The sequence below is a fragment of the Pongo abelii genome, chromosome 6 (assembly GCF_028885655.2).
Source record: "Pongo abelii isolate AG06213 chromosome 6, NHGRI_mPonAbe1-v2.0_pri, whole genome shotgun sequence".
Classification (NCBI taxonomy): domain Eukaryota; kingdom Metazoa; phylum Chordata; class Mammalia; order Primates; family Hominidae; genus Pongo; species Pongo abelii.
Genome location: NC_071991.2, coordinates 100,356,348 through 100,375,098, shown reverse-complemented (window position 1 = coordinate 100,375,098; position 18,751 = coordinate 100,356,348). Strand labels below are relative to the sequence as shown.

Below are 18,751 nucleotides of genomic sequence, written 5' to 3'. Positions count from 1 at the left end.
GTCATAGTACTCTGTTATAGCAGCCCAGACTGAGGCTGGAAGGTGAGAGCACAAAGTAAAAGTCTTGGACAAAATTCAGAATAGTCGTCTAACACATTTTAATTTGAGACTTGTGATAGAAAAGTTTGAAGATATGGCCAGTGACAAGACCTTGAAGATCTTGCAAGACTCTGTAGAGTTTGAATTTTTATCTTGAAGGTGATAGAGAGCCACTGAAGTGCTTTAAACAGGAGCCAATCATATTTGTTTTTGAAATATCCCTTTGAGGATAGAGGACTGAACGGAAGGAAGAAAGAGTGCATGCAGAGAGACCAAATAGGAGGCTTATGATAGTAGTTCAATGGGAGATCATATTGGCCAGAATTAGGAGTGAGAGGATGGAAAAATATGGCTATTTCAGATTTATAGGACAGGGAACAGAAAAGATTGGGGACATGTTGAGAAGATGAAGGAATGATAGATGTCAGGGACAAGGTGTAGGCAGCTGAATGGACAGGTGCCGTTCATTGAAAAGGAAACATAATGAAGGAGCAGGTTCATGGGAAGTTGGTGAGTCCCTTTGGACATATCAATTTTGATTATCTTGAGGGAAAGCAAGAAGAACTATTTGGTGGGAGGTTAGATGTTTGGGTGAGAAGCTCAGAGAAAGATCCAAATTTGGCAATCATTAGCCTTATGAATGGGGATTCAAATCATGGGCTTGCCTGCCCGGAGAGTGCGTGGAATATGAAATTGCACTTAGGTGATATGAAAATGCCATGAGACCCTCAACTGTATCTTCTCAAGTTTCCAACATATGAAAATAAAATACAAACACAGCTTGGAGAATTTTTTAACATGTGTCTCACGGCTTACAGAACATCCCGAGCTAGAAAGGGGTGAGGATCACAAGAAAAGTAGCAAGTAGAATAGAAAGATCGAGAATGCTCACCTCCTTTTAATAATAGAGTTGCGCACCAGAAAAACTATTACAAATTATTTGGTGAACCCTCAACACAGGAACTCTCCTGATGCAAATGACTTCTTGCTTAACAAGTCAAACCCTAGTCATGTTGCTTTGATTTGAAAGTATACTAATTGACATTAGAAGCAGGCATCATCTTTGCTCAATACAAGCAGTAAACCTTATGGAAATTTATTCTGGCGGAGTCTGAAGTCATGGCTCCTTCAAGAGCCATGGATTTCTTTTGTATGAGTCTAGAAAAAAACATTCGTCAGAATAGCATATGTCATATCCCACTACCACTCGATTAAAAGAGGAATTTCTGCTGTCATTGTTCAACACTGGCAAGCAGATGCATAAACTCAGGAGATCTCGGGGCCTGGGATTCACATCATTTTGCGATGATGATCATTTGTCATTTGGTCTGAGTACCCTTTATGGCATAAATGCACTTTCTGTTTCATTTTACAAGCCATTACACTAATCTAATTAGCTATTTGGTTTCTCATTGCATGTACTTTGGTACCACCCATGATAAAAATGCATGAAGTGTGGTTTTGCTTCGGTAGTAATTTTAATTATATTACAACTTTATGTGGAATATGCTTTGCTTTGTGGTCTCTCATCCTACTTATAAGCTTTCCAATCACACGTTTGAGACTTGCCGAGTGACCTATGTCTATTAAGGGAAAAAAAATCATTGTAGTAATGATTTATAACATTATCTTTGACTTGGCCGTTAAGTAGAAATTTTTCTCTGATGTTTCTTTTTAAAACTTCAAATAAATGCATTAATAAAATCTAAGAATTTGTCATTTTAATTCATTTACATGACTGCCCTTTTGTTTTTTGGTTCCGCCATCTGAGAATGAAAGAATTGCTTTTGCCAAGTGATTTGGAATTCTAGAAATAAAAATTGTTTCTTTCGACTATATGCAACTTCTTTGTCAAATATTGTTTCTTTACTTGGTGGCCTCTGAGGTGAAAACGAAATACAGCAAATTAGAAAGCGTATCTCAGTGTTCCTATTGGTCACGAGATGTGTTTAAAACATTGCTTTATTTTGGACTTTTAGTTTTTGGAGTTCTATTTTTTGTTCCACCTACTCATTAAAAGTTTCCAAGATGGCCAGGCACAGAGGCTCATGCTTGTAATCCCAGCACTTTGGGAGGCCAAAGTGGGAGGATCACTTGAGGCCAGAAGTTTAAGACTTGCCTAGACAACATAGAGAGACCCTGTCTCTACAAAAATAAAAAAAAAAAAAACTAGCTAGGCATGGTGGTGCACACCTGTAGTCCCAGCTACTCCAGAGGCTGAGTTGGGACCATTGCTTGAGCCCAGGACTTCAAGGTGCAGTGAGCTATGATCTGAAAAAAAAATTTCCGAGATGTTTCCATCCTGATTATCTCAGAGTACATCTAACAGCAATGCTTAATTATAAAATGGAGCTATTTACGGAAAAATTTCCAAGCACAGATAGGATTACCTTTGACCAAATAATAAAAGCTACTTTTTATTGAACACTTACTTTTCTAGGCACTCACTGTTCCAGACTCACACACACACATCATCATTGTCGTCACCATCATCATCATCATCATCATCATCATCATCATCATCATCATCATCATCTCATTTAACTGGATCCTTATAAACCTGTAAAGAAGATGCTGTGTTAGTCCCATTTTTCATATGTGGAAAGTGGAGCATAGAGATTTTGTCCAAAATACATCTCTCACCAGTAGCAGGATAAGGATTCAAATCCAGGAACTGACTTTAGAACTCTTGCTCTCAGTTGCCACATAGTTTTGTTCTCACAAGTAGTGAGTAACTGACATGCTTCTTGATTGTCTTGTGTTTCTTCCCAACATCCACCTGTTAAATTATCTGTGTGTTTTCTCCCCTATCACTCTCTGGCTGTAGGTTAAAAGATTCTTGTTTTTCTCACGTCTCTTGATCTTGCTCCAGCTTTGTTCCATGCATACCACCTGTTCCTTCCTCCAGAAGACTGATTTTGTTATACATTACAGTTTAGCAAGTGCAGCCCAAGCACTGTTTGCTTCCCTTTCTTCCACGTCGTAACAGTTGATTTTGTTTTCAAAATTCTATTTACTGGTTCATCTTAGGTATTGATAGGCAACCTATTGTGTATTTAAGGAATAAAAAGTATTAAAATATTTCTCTTATGAAGGCAGGAGGTGTTTTCAATAATCTACAGAGGAGGTGAAATAGAGTAGGGGCCTTGGAACAATAAAGAAAGAGAAATCAACAGTCTAATGTAGCCAACTGCCTGGCAAGATGTTGGAACCAAGGATCATCCAAAGCAATGCCACTGGCAAAAACTCTAGCATCATTCCTTAATACAAATTACATTACGCTGCCTCCATGCTTAAGACCTTTGATGACTTCCTATGTAGGCCTAGAGGATACAAGCCAAAATCCCTCACTTATAATTCAAGGCCCTTTCCAATTTTTATCCAGCCCAATTTTCTTTCTTTCTTTTTTTTTTAACCATTTTTCATCCTTTATTTTTTATTTTTTATTTTGCTGGATTTTGTTATATTTCTTTTTTTATATATACTTAAAAGTTCTGGGATACATGTGCAGAACATGCAGGTTTGTTACATAAGTATACATGTGCCATGGTGGTTTGCTGTACCTATCAACCCATCATCTAGCTTCTAAGCCCCATGTGCATAAAGTATTTGTCCTAATGCTCTCCCTCCCCTTGCCCCCCAACCCCCCGACAGGCCCCAGTGTGTGATGTTCCCCTCCCTGTGTCTATGTGTTCTCATTGTTCAACTCCCACTTATGAGTGAGAACATGTGGTGCTTGGTTTTCTGTTCCTGTGTTAGTTTGCTGAGAATGATGGCTTCCAACTTTATCCATGTCCCTGCAAAGGACATGAACTCATTCTTTTTATGGCTGCATAGTATTCCATTGTGTATATGTGCCACATTTTCTTTATCCAGTCTATCATTGATGGGCATTTGGGTTGGTTCCAAGTCTTTGCTATTGTAGTTAGTCATCCAGCCTAATTTTCATCCTCATCTCCTGATCCACTGGGCTCCAGCATCACAAATACAACCAACTCAGAAATTCTCACTCGCATTCCTTTAGGTGTGGTTTTCCACATTTCTTTATTCCCTTCCTAGTAATTCCCCTGCATCTTTAGGGGCTCAGTTCAAATGCCATTGTCTCTGCGAAGTTTTGCATAGCTAATGTCTCCCTCCTCTTTGTGCTAGTGGAACCATTAAGTTGAACAAACAGGACTTGTCACGGTGGGGACAGGTGACAGAAAAAAAAAATGCCACTCTTTTTCCACTGGTCATTCAAATTTGCTGTGGCAGCTCCTTTATCCTTGCCCTCTTTGCATGAAACTAGGGTAGGTCCCAAGACTGCTGATAGACCAAAAGAGTCATCTAGTTACTTTAGTCACCCAGATACCTCAGTTCACTATCAATATGATCAGTTAAGGATGATAATGCAAGCTCCAGATTTCATCCACAGCTGCTCACCTCCAGCGTAGGTCTCCTGCAGTAGAAATGGGGACAGTGGTCAGCTCCTTCTCCCTCCTCACTCACCACCCCCAATCCCAATTAGTTTCAGATCCTTAACCCTCCAGGGTTGGATCTGGAGGAAGAAGAAGAAGAGGCAAGTGGCAGGTATTATTGTGAGCTGGCATTGATTCCTGGGCCTGGCAAGTGATCAAAAGTGGCTTTCTGTTGAATCTACCAGTAGGTTTTCTGGAAATCCTCCCACTCTTCACCAAAGCTGGGGCTCACTCACCCCAAAGCATCTCTCAGGCAGATCATGCATGCTTCCTCTCTTAGCATTGCATCTCCGGCTAATGAATACAACACTTTTGTGCTGAAGGCTCCTTGCCCCTTCATGATCCCACTGGGGCAGGATCTCAGACAACCTAGAAAAGCTGGAAAAATATCAAGAGGATCTAGTTTATAAGGCAGGAAGATTAATTTTTAATTCAGTGATGACTTAAAGACACTGAAAATGTTATGAAAGGGACTAGATATAACACAATTGTTAAAACTGGTCTGGGTTCAAATCTTGGCTTAACCATTTGTTAGCAATGTGGTTTTGGGTAAGCTATTTAACCTCTCAGTGTCCTTGCCTATAACAGGAATAATACTAGTATCCACCTCATGTTGTCACGACTAAATAAGAAAATATTAAATAGTAAATACTGTTAAAGTATAGTAGTTTTATTAACTACAAATGATTTTTTATTTTTATTTTTTTTTAGTTTTTATTGTTATTTTTTGAGACAGAGTCTTGCTCTGTTGCCCAGACTGGTGTGCAGCGTCATGATCTCGTCTCACTGCAGCCTCCACCTCCCAGATTCAAGTGATTCTTGTGCCTCAGCCTCCTGAGTAGTTGGAACTGCAGGCGTGCACCACCATGCCCGGCTAAGTTTTGTGCTTTTAGTAAAGATGGGGTTTCGCCATGTTAGGCAGGCTGGTCTCGAACTTCTGACCTCAAGTGATTGACCCACCTCAGCCTCTTAAAGTGCTGGGATTACAGGTGTGAGCCACTGCTCCCGGCCTACGAATGACTGTTTTAATGCTACTGTCAATAAAACAAGGGAATACACAGAGTAGTGAGTATGTAAACTGTCCACTGCTGATCTTGAAAATAATGTTGACAGTGGCAGGTCAAATAGAAAAGAGAAAAATAAACCATTGTCATTCACAGTACATATTACTGTTGTCTCCTTTAGATATTTCTTTCTGTTTTTCGGCAGGGGGACTATCTAAACCATTTCATCTGAGCCTATTCTTGTTTATCTCAAGTAGGGCAGAATGATATAAGACCAAATAGTTTCAAATAGAGTAATTAGCTTCAGGACTTTATATGATTTGGAGAATTACAATTATAGGTCACAAGTTTAAATCAGCCCTGGGTTGGTAGAAGGCTTTACCATCTGTTGGCCTTTTTAGTAATTAATATGAAATAGATGTATAACACTATCAGCTTTTAATGTAGAACCTGGCCTTATATTTGTTGTGCTTTTTGAATTGGGGTTGGAAAGCTGAGGAGGACTGTAAATGGTTACAGAATTAATCTATTCTTCTATGTCACCGTCTGTTTCTCCTCCTTTCTTTTTCCAAGTCCATGGCCTGGCCTCACTCATCTTACAGTGTTTTTACAGACAACTTCCCATGTGGAAGAAAAGGTGTACCACATACCTATCCTGCTTCTAATTACCATCATAATTTTTTATTTCCCACAAATCCCTAAGCAGCCCTTTGTTCACTATCAAGGAGGTAGGGTTTTAAATACCAATAAATACAGTGCTGCAAGTTCAAAAGCTCCCCAGAGCCCCACCCTCATTAGTAATCTCCCAGAGTAAGCAGCTCATGCACTCAGCAATGGAAGGTGCCTGAAACTCACTCAGTATCAAATCACCTGTCACAACTGTTGTTTACGATGATTTTGCCCTCTTTCACAGAATATTGTATCCTTCCTTGTACTTGTGTATATGATTTCTAGAATAATCAAGTATTTTTTTCCAGCTGCTCCTATTCTGAAGATAAGGGGTACACTGTATCAGCTCATCATCTGCAGTTACTAGAATAGCTATTCCTGCCATGGCAGGGCCTCTGTCATGTGGTTGTGGGTGGGTGTTCCACATTTAAGAACGAAAGGCACATTCTTCCTACCTGTAGTGGGGGAATGATTAATCTCAAGGAACATCTAGTGCACCAGCTCTGTGAGAATGGTCTTGGTTTTGCCATCAAGGATTAAAGGCTATGAACTGATTTATTTTTCACTCCTTCCATTTAAGACATATAGTAACAAGATTCAGCATATCACCTTGGGCAGAATTCTCATATTCAGGAATGATACTTGCAGTGGCATGAACACTACATAGATACTGGATAGTGATTAATAATAATAACAATAAATACTAGTAACCATAGTTATGATAAATAATAGTAATAATAATGATAGGAGACGTATTGATAGCATTTCATGAATGCTTTGTAGATGCCAGAACCATGAGGAAGATCTTGCCATCCAGTTTTGTATCTAGAGTAGATGAACATTTTGTGTCTGTAAAAACCCTGGATGCTCAGTGCTCAATTTTCCTTAGTCACTCTTGAAACATCTAGGCAAGTCCATCGAAGTCATCTCTTCCCAACTCCTCAAATACACATCCTGCAATCTGAGAATATTCTTAATTTTAAGTTGAAAGAAAAACATTAGATGTAAGTTTCCAGAGCATCAGCCTGGAGCTGCTGCAGCTGCCTGCTTTCCACAAGTTATCATCAAGAGCTGCAAAGGTCAGTGAAGTACGTCGCAGAGAACCCAGGGACAATTGATTTGGAAAGAACTGTTAGCAGGGCTTTTTGTTTTTATTTTTTTCTTTTCCTCATCCTTTAATAGTACCCCATGAAGCAGTGTTTCTGAATGGATCAATATGCCATGGAAGTGAATATTGGTCTGGCAGCTGCTTCATTTTGTTTGTTTACGCTCATCTTTGGTGGCAGCCAAAATTTTTATTTTGAAAGCATGAATCATCCCTGAACACTTGGTGTGTGTGTGTCTGTGTGGGTGTGTGTCTATGTTTTCAAAAGAGAAAAAAAGAGTGCTTTGCTCACTCACAGTTAATAAATGTTTATATCTGCTCAGCTATCCTGGTTACCCTCAGCTTGCAAAGGCATAAATCACTGGCTTCTGTCAACTCTGGAATTGACCTACAGATTAAATGCAGATCACTATGAGATAGATACTTTCCACATATTTTTTTTATTTTCAAGAAATCTTCCCACTCTGATTGCTGTGCCTGCACCTGCTAATCTTTTTCTATTTATTACCCTAGTTCATTGTGTGGATAGCAAAGAATTCCAGATTACCTTTTCTACACATTTATGTCAACTTGTTTTAAGAAGTAAATCAGCACTAAATGTCTGATTACTCTGTTTCTCCTTTAGAATAGGCTGTGATTTGATCACATGTATTTAAAAGAAATTTTATTTTTAAAAAGAGTAATTTGTTGAATTTTGCAAACTAATATCAAGGATTTGGAGTAACTAAGTTACTGAATTTAGAAGGGTCATATCTTAATGTTTCCTCTACTACTACTTTGAATTTGACTGCCTCCCCTTTATTACCTTTACTATTGATAAATATCCAATAATAAAGACAATTTTTCTAGTTTAACAAACATCAAAAGGCCCTAATGAATACAACAGACGTTAGGTAAATCAACAACCCATTAAGGGGAAGCATTAAATCTGAACACAAGAGTCTATTAATTTTCTGTTGCTCTTGTACGTTATGCATTTGCCAAATTCATTGTCCCAGTGGACACTAGGCAAGTCTCCAGTCCTGAATAAGAACTGAATCTTTTATTCTGGGCTTCTGCTGTCACCCATCTAGTACTGTTGTCACAATTGCTGAACCATCAATGGAGAAAAAAGGTCATTATATCAAATTATAAAAAAAAAAATGTAATGTGTCTGAAAAATTTAGCCTTAACACAAGTTAAGGCTAATGGAAAAAATCTAAGACAAATGGTGAAAGGAAAGATCACACTCAAGGTGGAATTCACCTTTAAACCTACTTTTTGGGACTATAACCCCCGGCACAGCAATACTATCATACCTAATTCATCTTCCATGCAATGTTTGATTGGGCACCTCAGAAAAAAGGTTTCAGCAATTCACTTGATGGTTTTATATTCTGACAATATACAGGACAAATAAGAGAAAATCAGATTTACTTTTCAGAAATGTGCTTTGCATTATCACTCTACTGGAAACTATCTAGTGTGTAACTTGAGGGATTTGTGTGGTGGCTTTCTAATGAGGATAAACCTGAGCTCAGTTAGACTTGTGGCTAGCCCATGTTCCCATGTCTTTTTTCATTAAGAATCAGAATGTTAACTATGATTTCCTGGCCAGATTCCCGCATGGTTAATTGCATGCTGTCTACCTAAATTCCCTTTGCTTGGGATGTTCTTCACTTTGGATCGTATTGCTCTTATTGTCATGTTTCCCCCAAGAGGTGGGTACATGATATTGTAGAATGAGCCAGAATATAATTTGTTAAGCTAATAAGAGTACTTTGGGGCTGAAGGGTTAAATGTAAGTAGTGTGCTTTTCACAATTCCCCCCAATGAGGCCTATTTGTACAGTAATTAATGTGGAATAACATTAGTGAAACATGGAAATGAGCCAGATCGCCATGACAAGAGTGGCAATAGCACAGAAACAACTAATTTTGATAATTTATACAGAAAATAATCATTTAAACAAATATGCAGAAGCTCCCTGCCTAATGCATCTTTTGCCTTATTTATTTATTTATTTGGTCTGAGGCTGACACATTCAATCACTAATTGAGTTAACACAATATTCAGTAGGTGAAATTTATTCCAAATGAACATTAAAAACATAGTTACAGTTTCTGTTATCTTTGTACCTAGCATGGCACCTAGCACAATAGCTTGCATAGTGACGTTCATTCATTAAAGTAAGGTTTGTTAATGAATGAAGATGGGGGCAAAAAAAAAAATCAGGAGGGAAATAGTGTTTACAAATTTCCTAAGACTCAGCAATCTTTAGGTATGTTCCCTGCAGTATTTTATCTAATGCTCACAATTATGCCCATTTCACAGATGAAAAAACAGAGGCTCAGAGATGCCAAATGGCTTCCCCAAGAACAAATAGCTTTAACTTTCAAAGCCAGGTCTATTTTACTGTAAAACCCAACCACTCCATGTTATCTTGCAGTCTCCCACACTGTGCCTGGCGTCTTTGCCCTTAATTTGAGGAGGCAAGTCTGAAAACCTCCAACACTGTGAAAGTCAAGTTGATCCCCAAAGACAAGGTTAACAACTGCACTTTGGAATTTTACATTGTTATTCGGCCTCTCAGTACTCCGATTCAAATCTGTCAGTCTTGCTATTTTAGAGTTGTCATAATTATTGCCAAATAATTGTACACTTGTCACAAAATATACCATAAATTGAATCTTTAAAAATCGTAGTACAAAGTAATTCAAATGTGTTTATTGAATCCAGAAATGAATGAGAAAAAAACACTCTTTAAGCTCCCTAAAATTCACTCACCATGGTTGAATCTGTTGTGTTGACTAGAGAAAATGCACTTCAGCCCTCCTGCACCTGGACTGTATTTATAGCCAAGTTTTCAGTTTTTTAACTGACATTAAATTCCTAGAAATTGAATGTGTGGAAAATGATAGAAATTTATTTTGCCTCGTGAGAGAAATTGTTCTCTTTCTATTTTAAGTTTTCTTTTAATGTAGCATGAAAGTCTATACCTTTAAAGTCTTTTGAACTGGGATGTAGGAAATATGTATTTCTATATGATAATGGGTATAGCATAGTAAAAGACTTGAAAAACACAATAATATGTAGACTATAAATTAGTCAACTTCCAACGGCTCTAACACACATCTCACTTTAATACAGAAATTCCTATAACAATATATTTTATTTCCAGCCAGACAGTGGCTAATTTATGACTGCCAACAATGCCATTTTAATTAATTTTATTCATCTTATTTCTCTTTCCTCTGTTCCTCATATCTCATCTGTTTGCATTGCCTAGATTTTAATTAAAAAACCTCTCCTCTCTAAGGAGCAATCTGAAGTGGCAAAAATAATCACTTAAAATATTACAGTCATTAAAAAATTGGCTGTGGTGGAAGCCATGCATTTTCAATTTTCCTACAAATGATGTTTTAGCTTCCTTTTAAAGCACACTTTGTATCTGAATTGTCTGCCACCAGCCAGCTTGGCTATCAAAAATGGTCTTCCAGCTGGGTGGGCTGAGTGACAACTCCTTAATGGAGGAAATGGATGGCTCTCTGCTCATGTGGAGGGGAAGGCATACCAGGCAGATTTCATCCATCTGCCACCAGCTCTCTGCAAGCTGGCATTGCCCAAATGCCCAATATCCTCATTCCAACAAAAAGGATGTCGTCAAAAAATAAATGGTAAGGCTACAGATGCCTGAAAGAATCATCAGGGTCATTAGACCCCAGGGAGATCATATTAAGAGGTGCCTCGGTGTTCATCTTTGATGAAAACCTAATAAAACAATGGTGGAGGCAAATGTAAGCACTTTTACAAGTACAGAGGTGAAGTCGTTAACATTTTCAGCAGAGTATAGGGAGCAACCTTAGAAAACTGCTGTCCTGAGTTGTGGCCAAGGACTTGCTATATTGAGGAATTTGCACTGATGTTTCCTGTTGATGATTTTCTGAATGGCAAATTCTTGTCACTTAGTTACTCTGTGTTCTGCTTGTCAAGTAAAGGAAATCCATTTAATGGCAAAGTAGGAAAATATTTTTGATTGACAAAGAGAAAACACATAAGAGCCATACTTAAGGGACTTTAGAAATTTGTAATCTACTAGTACTTAGAAGCATAAAGTGTATGTCATTGATCAAGGCTAAAATAATGAAACAAGTACAAACAATTATAATTGTATAATAATGTACATTAGTAGTGCTAGAAATACAGATAAAAATTTAGAACCGCTGCAGAATTTATACCTTTATTTTACCCCAAATAAATGCTTAGTTGCTTGATATACATTCACCATATGTCAATCAAAAGCTGTGGCTCAACAAATCACATGTGATTTAGAATAATCTGCTAAAGAAAACCTAGTAGATTTTCATGATGCTCAAAATAAAATAGTCCTGAATTCCAAAAATTCTTGTTTTTTTTTTCATATCAAGAGCTCATGTATCTTACAAAGTTACATATTTAATTGGTTTTGAAGTTGTTTAGATTTTAATTGTTATTGCATATAAATGATAGGAGTTTGAATAGATGTTGAACAAAAATAGCTGGGTATTAAAATCGAGACCAATTTTTTAAAATTCTTTTCATACTTTCAATGAATGTTTCATTTGGATTTTTAACATAGTAGATCGATGTTATACAATGCAAACTTGTCTGTAAGAAAAGTGGCATCAGACATCTTGCATTAAGTTTTCCTGTTTTAGGAGAATATTTGATAATCTGCCAAAATTTGGAGGAGGGCTTTTAAAGTTCTAATTAATGATTCAGTCTGCCCTGAAGATGAATGAATGTTTGCAGTATTTTTGCCTGTTGTATCGTGGGACATATTCCATGCATGTTACTAAAGGTTTTAAGTTGATCCAAAGAATTGTAATGACTATTCTGATGAAAAGCAGTTTAAAATAGATTGAAATGCTCTTCTATTTTTCCATCACCTTTGCTAGGCATATGGAATATAATAGCATGTTTTTGAAAAAATATGTATATTTAGAAATAATGATTATTTTGTAGCACTTAGAAGTTTCAAAATGCATTTCCTCATATATTATTTGTGCCACTAACAACACCTCTAGCAAGTAGATATTATTGGTTCCATTCTACAACCTGAGAAACTGAGGCCTAGAGGGGTTAAATGGCTTCTGCAAAAACATGGAGCCATTAAACAGAGAAAATGTATTTCAACACGCTTTCTAATCCCAATCCTGAAACTCCTTGAGGGATTTCAGTCCTTATCATCTTGATTGTTTTTGGTTTCCAATTTTTGTTCTTTTCCAATCTTAATTTCTTCAATTCATGTAGGTGCTGAATTTAATTGAGTTAGATTCTAGGAGAAAGCTCAAGCAATGCCTAACCAAGGAAGCCGTGGATTCCCATTCAGAGCCAGAAATGCAGATAGAAAGCAAGCAAGGCCCAGGGACACTATCTCAATCTGAATGCATTCAGGCATAAATTTGTAGTTTGGAGAGCATCTAGGAAGCAGGCTAATTCCAAGACACCAAGCCCGCTGTGACCAATCCTAAAACAGAATTAACATGAAATTCTAACTTGTCTTGTAATTGATTTAGGCATTCTCAGAATGAGAACCCTACTATGGCCCCCTACGCTGGCTAAGGCTCCAAAATACAGGGCCTATGATTATCAACTCCTTAGAAAGAAATGGAGACTCAGTACACCCATTGCTCTCAAATAGCTCAGGAATTCACTGGTTTCACAAAGACCATCCCCAGTTTTACAGGCCCACTATACTATGGGCTCATATATCCTTAAAAGAGCATTTTATCACTGCAAACCTTGAGAACACTGGGTTCTATTCAGAATGGCAGAGGTAGAAATCATATCTTGATCTCCTTAGCATGGTGAGGAGCAGAGCAAGCCATCTGTAGCTGTGTGGGTTCTGTGCATCTCCAGACCCTGCTCCCTAGAGAGTGACAGTCCCATCTTGCTAAGAGATAGAGAACATCCAGCCACCTCCCGCTGAGGGATGGCTGCTTCCTTTGGGTGTGTTGCAGCCTTTCTTTGGTAATATGTCACTTTATTAAGACTCTAAAGAAGAGAATATTCAAAGAGCAATACTTCACTCCCCTCCACACCCAAAAGTCGCTTATTATGATTTTCAAATATTATGTACCATACATAATTTTATATGCTATACTTCTATAGGATTGGCAGCACAGTAGGTTTATTTACACCAACATCACCAAAAACACATGAGTAATGTATCATGCCATGACGTTATGATAACTATGATATCACTAGGTGATAGAAATTTTTCAGCTCCATTATAATATTATAGGACCACCATTGTATATGCGGTCTGTCATTTACTGAAACATTGTTATGTGGTACATGACTGTATGTGTCTTAGAAAATCATGTTATATATCTTAGGCATACACAGTAAATTTATCTTTTTTAAAAAATAATAATTACCTTAAAGGGCATTTCCATGTCATTCACTCATTCGTTTGTTGAACTACTTAACAAATATTTTTTAATGCCTGCTATATGCCAGGCACTGTGCTAAGACCTGGAATATAACAAGGAACAAAATGGACATTGTCCTTGCCCTACAGAACTCACAGTCCCTGGGCTTGACTGATAGGTTTTGTCCAGTTGGTTTTTTTCATCTCTGTTTCATTTTAAGAGTGTATAAAACTTAAAAGAATGTTTGATGTTTCATGTATAGCATTTCTCTTTTTATTTCTCCTTTTTATTGTTTTAGTTTCCCATGCCCAGCCCCAAGCATTTCTCTGTATATGACTTATTACCAAAAAATGTTAATGCAAACTTATAATAATTTTTTAAAGTAACTAACATTTACTGTCTCCAAAGTTTGATCTTGCCTTTATTCTCTTCAAGTTGAAAAAAATGTCATTAGAAAAAGTATCACAAGAAATATATTTTCTTTGTTTTTTATGTGTTCTTTTGGGGATTAACAAAGTTCGTAGTTTCCCAGTTCCTCATTTGGGATAGTGTGCACTTTTTAGGTCTGGTCAGAAACTTTTACTCAGAAACTGGTTGAGAATATGTGATTATATCTGGGTTTACTTTGACCTTTTCTGCATTGCATGTTTAGATTAGCTGGCTGTTCTACTCATATTCCATTTACAGATAAATTGTGAAAGACTTGAATGGCAAGTAAGAAATATATGGAATATTGAAAAGGTCAATGCTATTTAGCCGATAACCACAGAATTTAAAATACATGACAAGTCATTATCAAATTTAATTCCCACAACAAGGACAGTGGTAAAGATGGGAAATTATTCCAATTGAAATATTCTTGTTTCATACTGAAGACAGATGGCAAAGCTCAAATGCCCTCTTGACTCCTTTTTTGTGATAACTTAATAAATTAGAAAGAAATTGTAATTGAATTAAACAAGGCAAAAAAGAGGTAACAAGCTCTTTTGATTTGAGAGTCCATCATAGAGGAGCTAATATAATAACTTTTCTAAAAACTCTAATTATACATGAGTAAGACAGATACAGCTACAACACCAATTCAGCAGGCACCCCATGCTCTCTTTTCATCTACAGCATAGCTGTCAGTCAGATGGGAATTCCATTTATTTCCATGGAAATGAAGGCAGCGAGTTCAATTTTGCCACCACCCGGGATGTAGATCTTTCCACAGAAGATATTCAAGAGCAATGGTCAGAAGAATTTGAGAGCCAGCCTACAGGGTAAGTAATTGCTATCTCCCATGCTGTGTACGTAGCACTTACATTTATTCTACTGGACATGTTTTAAATGCATATTGTTAAATGACAAAAGCATACTTAGATCAATATTGATGATTCTTATCATAGACAAGCCAAAAGGGGTGCACTTACCCTAAAGATTCTAAGCTTATAATTAACTCTTTTTTGCATATTAAAAATTTGTGATTGCAAATGCTTTTAACTTCACTTGACTCACTTATATCTCATTTTGGTTTATTCAGCTTTTACTGGGAGAAAGGTTTTTTCCCCAGTGTTTATAGAATACAAAATCTTTCCACTACTATTATACTAAGATTTTCATTTGTCTTCCTGGGGTCTGAGATTTGTGGATGCTGCTACCTGATTTTCATTGGAATGTGGCTTTGATCTATAAAAATTGTTTAGGGGATAAAATTTATCTTCCAGAGATTTATAAAGGGGGAATTTGGGACTGAGGTTGAAATAGAGGAGACCTGAAGCAGTGAGCATTGTTTGATGGTAGTGTTTTCTTGCTGTTCTGAGCTGTGTGCCTTCTTCTGGGTCTTAAGTCCCTAAGATATATCCTACTAATTGGGCAGCACTTTCAGAAGTTCAAGTTGAAAAAAAACATTAATAAGATTAGAAACTCAAAACCCATAACGTGATATGAATTGGAGGTAAATTTATGTTTTGTAACACTATGATAAGGATGAATTATATTAACATTAAATATAATTTCATAATGAATATAAAATAGCAATAATTTAACTATTGACTGAGAAACTTTTCCATAATACAACATTTGAGGTATAGTCGTGTCACTCTGATCTCAACAAATTAAATCAAAACTGATTAAACTTTGAAGTTCCTGAGTAGCAAGATGGCTAGTATTGCTCTTTTGCGCTCCCTGTCCTGTGCCTTGCCCAAGAACTTCATTCAGACCCAGTAAGACTCTTCCATTCTCTCTCCCAGAAGGGCCCCTCTTTTTTAGCTTGTTGTGTCCTCAAAGCTTGTCTATGAAAGACACAAAAATTCTTACCCTCAGCCTGAGCCACACTGCCACTGTGACCCTTTGCTGCCGCAATGGGGTCTTTCACTGTCAAACACTGAATTTCTACTGCAGTTGACCCAGCCCTGCTCCTCCCTGCCTCAGGGAAGTGGCTCAGGTTCAGCCTGTGGCACAGCAGGCTAAGCCTCTGCAGAAGGCTGAGACTCTGAATGACTCCACCCACTCAGGGCCTATTGACCTCTGCAGGCCCAGCACCAAGGCTCAGTCCTTTAGCCCACACGGCCTTTTCTGACATTCCTGACACCCTGAAGTTCCATGTGCAGTATAGCTCCAATGTCTCCTTGAGACACCAGAAACCACTGTTTCTCATTTTAGCCTCTAGGATCTCTGCAGGGTCAGGCTGGGGAGACCCTAGAGGGGAAAAAAAGAAACAGTGGTTTCTGGTCCCTTCTAGCTCTTGTAAGAACAGTCCACTCCCCTCCCCGATAAAAGAGCTTTGGTGGAGTCCAGAGCTTTGACAATGCACAGAAGGCTTTCTACCTATCTTCTGGAGATAAAGGATCACCAGCATATCAGTTCTTTCTGACTGCTGATTAAAAAAAGACCAATTCAACTCCCTTTCCTGATTATGGAGCTTGATCACAGATGAGGGGATCCAAATGTTGAGGCACAGGAGACTCATTTACTCCCATGCTTTCATCTCTCCACACAAATTCCATCCATATATCAGGGATAAATCACCCTCTTCAAGGAGTCCCAGAGACCCTGGGGACTCAGATGATTCCCCAGTGTTACCAGCCCCCATCCCATTAAAGCAGAGCTAAAGAGGTGCATTTCCTCTCCAGGAGTACCATTCTGATACACACATAAATACTAATCTGTCTCTCTCTCCCTCATCCCTCTCCTTCTCACCCTCCACTTCTCTCTCCTTCTCTGTGTGTGCCTGTATCTTCCAAGAAAAATCAGTGTTTTAAATGTAACTTGCTCTTATTGTTTGGGGGGGAAATAAAATTTATTTTTACCTGTGGTCTTCATACCAGCTGTTCTCTCCCCCAAAATGCCCCCCATCTTCTTAGTTTATTCTATTAGCAAAGCCTGTCTATAAAAGGACACAAGAAATGCCTTAGTAAAAGAATGAATAGTCCATTCAGCTCTCTATGAGTAACACTTGTGGAGACTTGGTACAAAAACATGGAAAACCCCTTCATGAAGTAACCTTAGAAAGGAATTGACTTGATATTAGAAGAAACCAAGCATAGTTTAGAAGATTAATGTACTAGTCCAGAAACATAGCTGGCAAAAATTATATATTCCAGTTAACAGATCAGACATTCTGTTTTCATAGAGCACAAATAATAGAAGAGAATTTTTGGCTACAACTAAATCGATCATTCCCCCCAAAACAAAAAAAAAGAACTAAAACTATTTATGCCTGAAAAAAGAGCTGAAGTCAATATGGACACAGAGGAACATCAGAGGAAATTCCATTAACCAAATGACTCAGGTAGTTTTAATTATGCTCTTTGGACATTTCTCAGGACTGAAGATTGACCAGGGTTTTGGTCACAGTTAAGGAGCTGGTACTTCCAGGCCATGGCATTGTCAGCAGACTTCTGTTCCGATAAGATATAATAATGTGCTTGAGAAAAGCACCGTACCACTCTCATTGCTCTGCAATTAATTTATCTAAATTCTAAAAGTGGTGTAATTCTTCTAGCAATCACACCTTGTGCTTATTTGTGGCTTTTGGCCAGGACGTCAGGCTACACTGCCAGAATTACTTCATCCATGCTGTCATCTGGTGGCCCGGCCATGAAGTTGGCATTATGTTATACAGTATAAAAGGATAATGAGAAGACCTAGTATTTTCTGTTTTGGGTGATGATAAAAATGATAGTTTAATCCATAGCGTTTTGTGTGCTTGCATGTGTTGGGGGTTGGGGGGCCCGCACTCCCACCTGGTCCCAAATGTTGCTTTATTGGTCCAGGAAAGAATGCTGATATAATAATTTTTAGTCACAGATTGAATTTTTTTTAAAAGTCACAAAATCAAATTAGTGTGAAGCATGTTTACCTAGGGTAAGAGCTGACAAAGAAAAACAGATTAAAAATTTGGTAGTGAAATTCTTGATGTGTTCTGTTTTCTCTGCTCAGTTTATCGAATATTTGTCTCATTCTTCTTTCATCCACCACCACCCACACAAACAATTTATCATGGTAAGCTCATCTGCTAAAATAGACAGAAAACATAGATGGCAAATCCTCACTCATTCAAGGGTGGCCAGTTGAATTGATTGAATTCTACTGCTTTGAGTTCACTTTTTTAAGAAATAAAAAATTATTAATGTGGATATAATGCTTTCATCTCTTTAGCAATGTTTTTCTTCCATAAGAATCATGAGAGAGAAAAAAGAGTATGCAGTCCTCTCTTATAACGTTTCCAAAAGACTTAATATGAATGGCAAGGAAGAAAAGAGAGCCAGTAAGCCATTATGGCTTTTTTGGGAAACCACTGTCCCAATTATCCATATTTTCCCACCATTTGAATTAAAGTATTTTATCTCAGATCACAAGGATGCAAGAGCTGTGTGCCTTTCACATCACTTAGCTGTCCGAAATCCAATGTTGATAGGTTTATTTTTTTAAGTGGGATTTTAAAGTTGTTTTTTTCTTTTTTCTAAAGAAGACACATCTGTTACTTCAGCAAGGGAGAAACTTTAATAGATACACTGATAATTTATGTGAGTCTTTCTGAACTTTGGCTTAACCTTACAAACACATCATTTAATTAGAAGCTATCACATCTCACTTAGC

General features: G+C 37.6%; 1 protein-coding gene across 1 annotated transcript in view; it reads left to right on the top strand.

Moving 5' to 3' along the window:
* The window catches only part of RELN (reelin), a 521,559-nt gene that overhangs the window by 293,386 nt on the left and 209,422 nt on the right, over window positions 1-18,751 (top strand). The window contains exon 11 of the mRNA XM_024250358.2: window positions 14,786-14,931. Coding sequence (XP_024106126.2) covers window positions 14,786-14,931 — 146 coding nt within the window. The remainder of the gene's footprint in view (window positions 1-14,785; window positions 14,932-18,751) is intronic.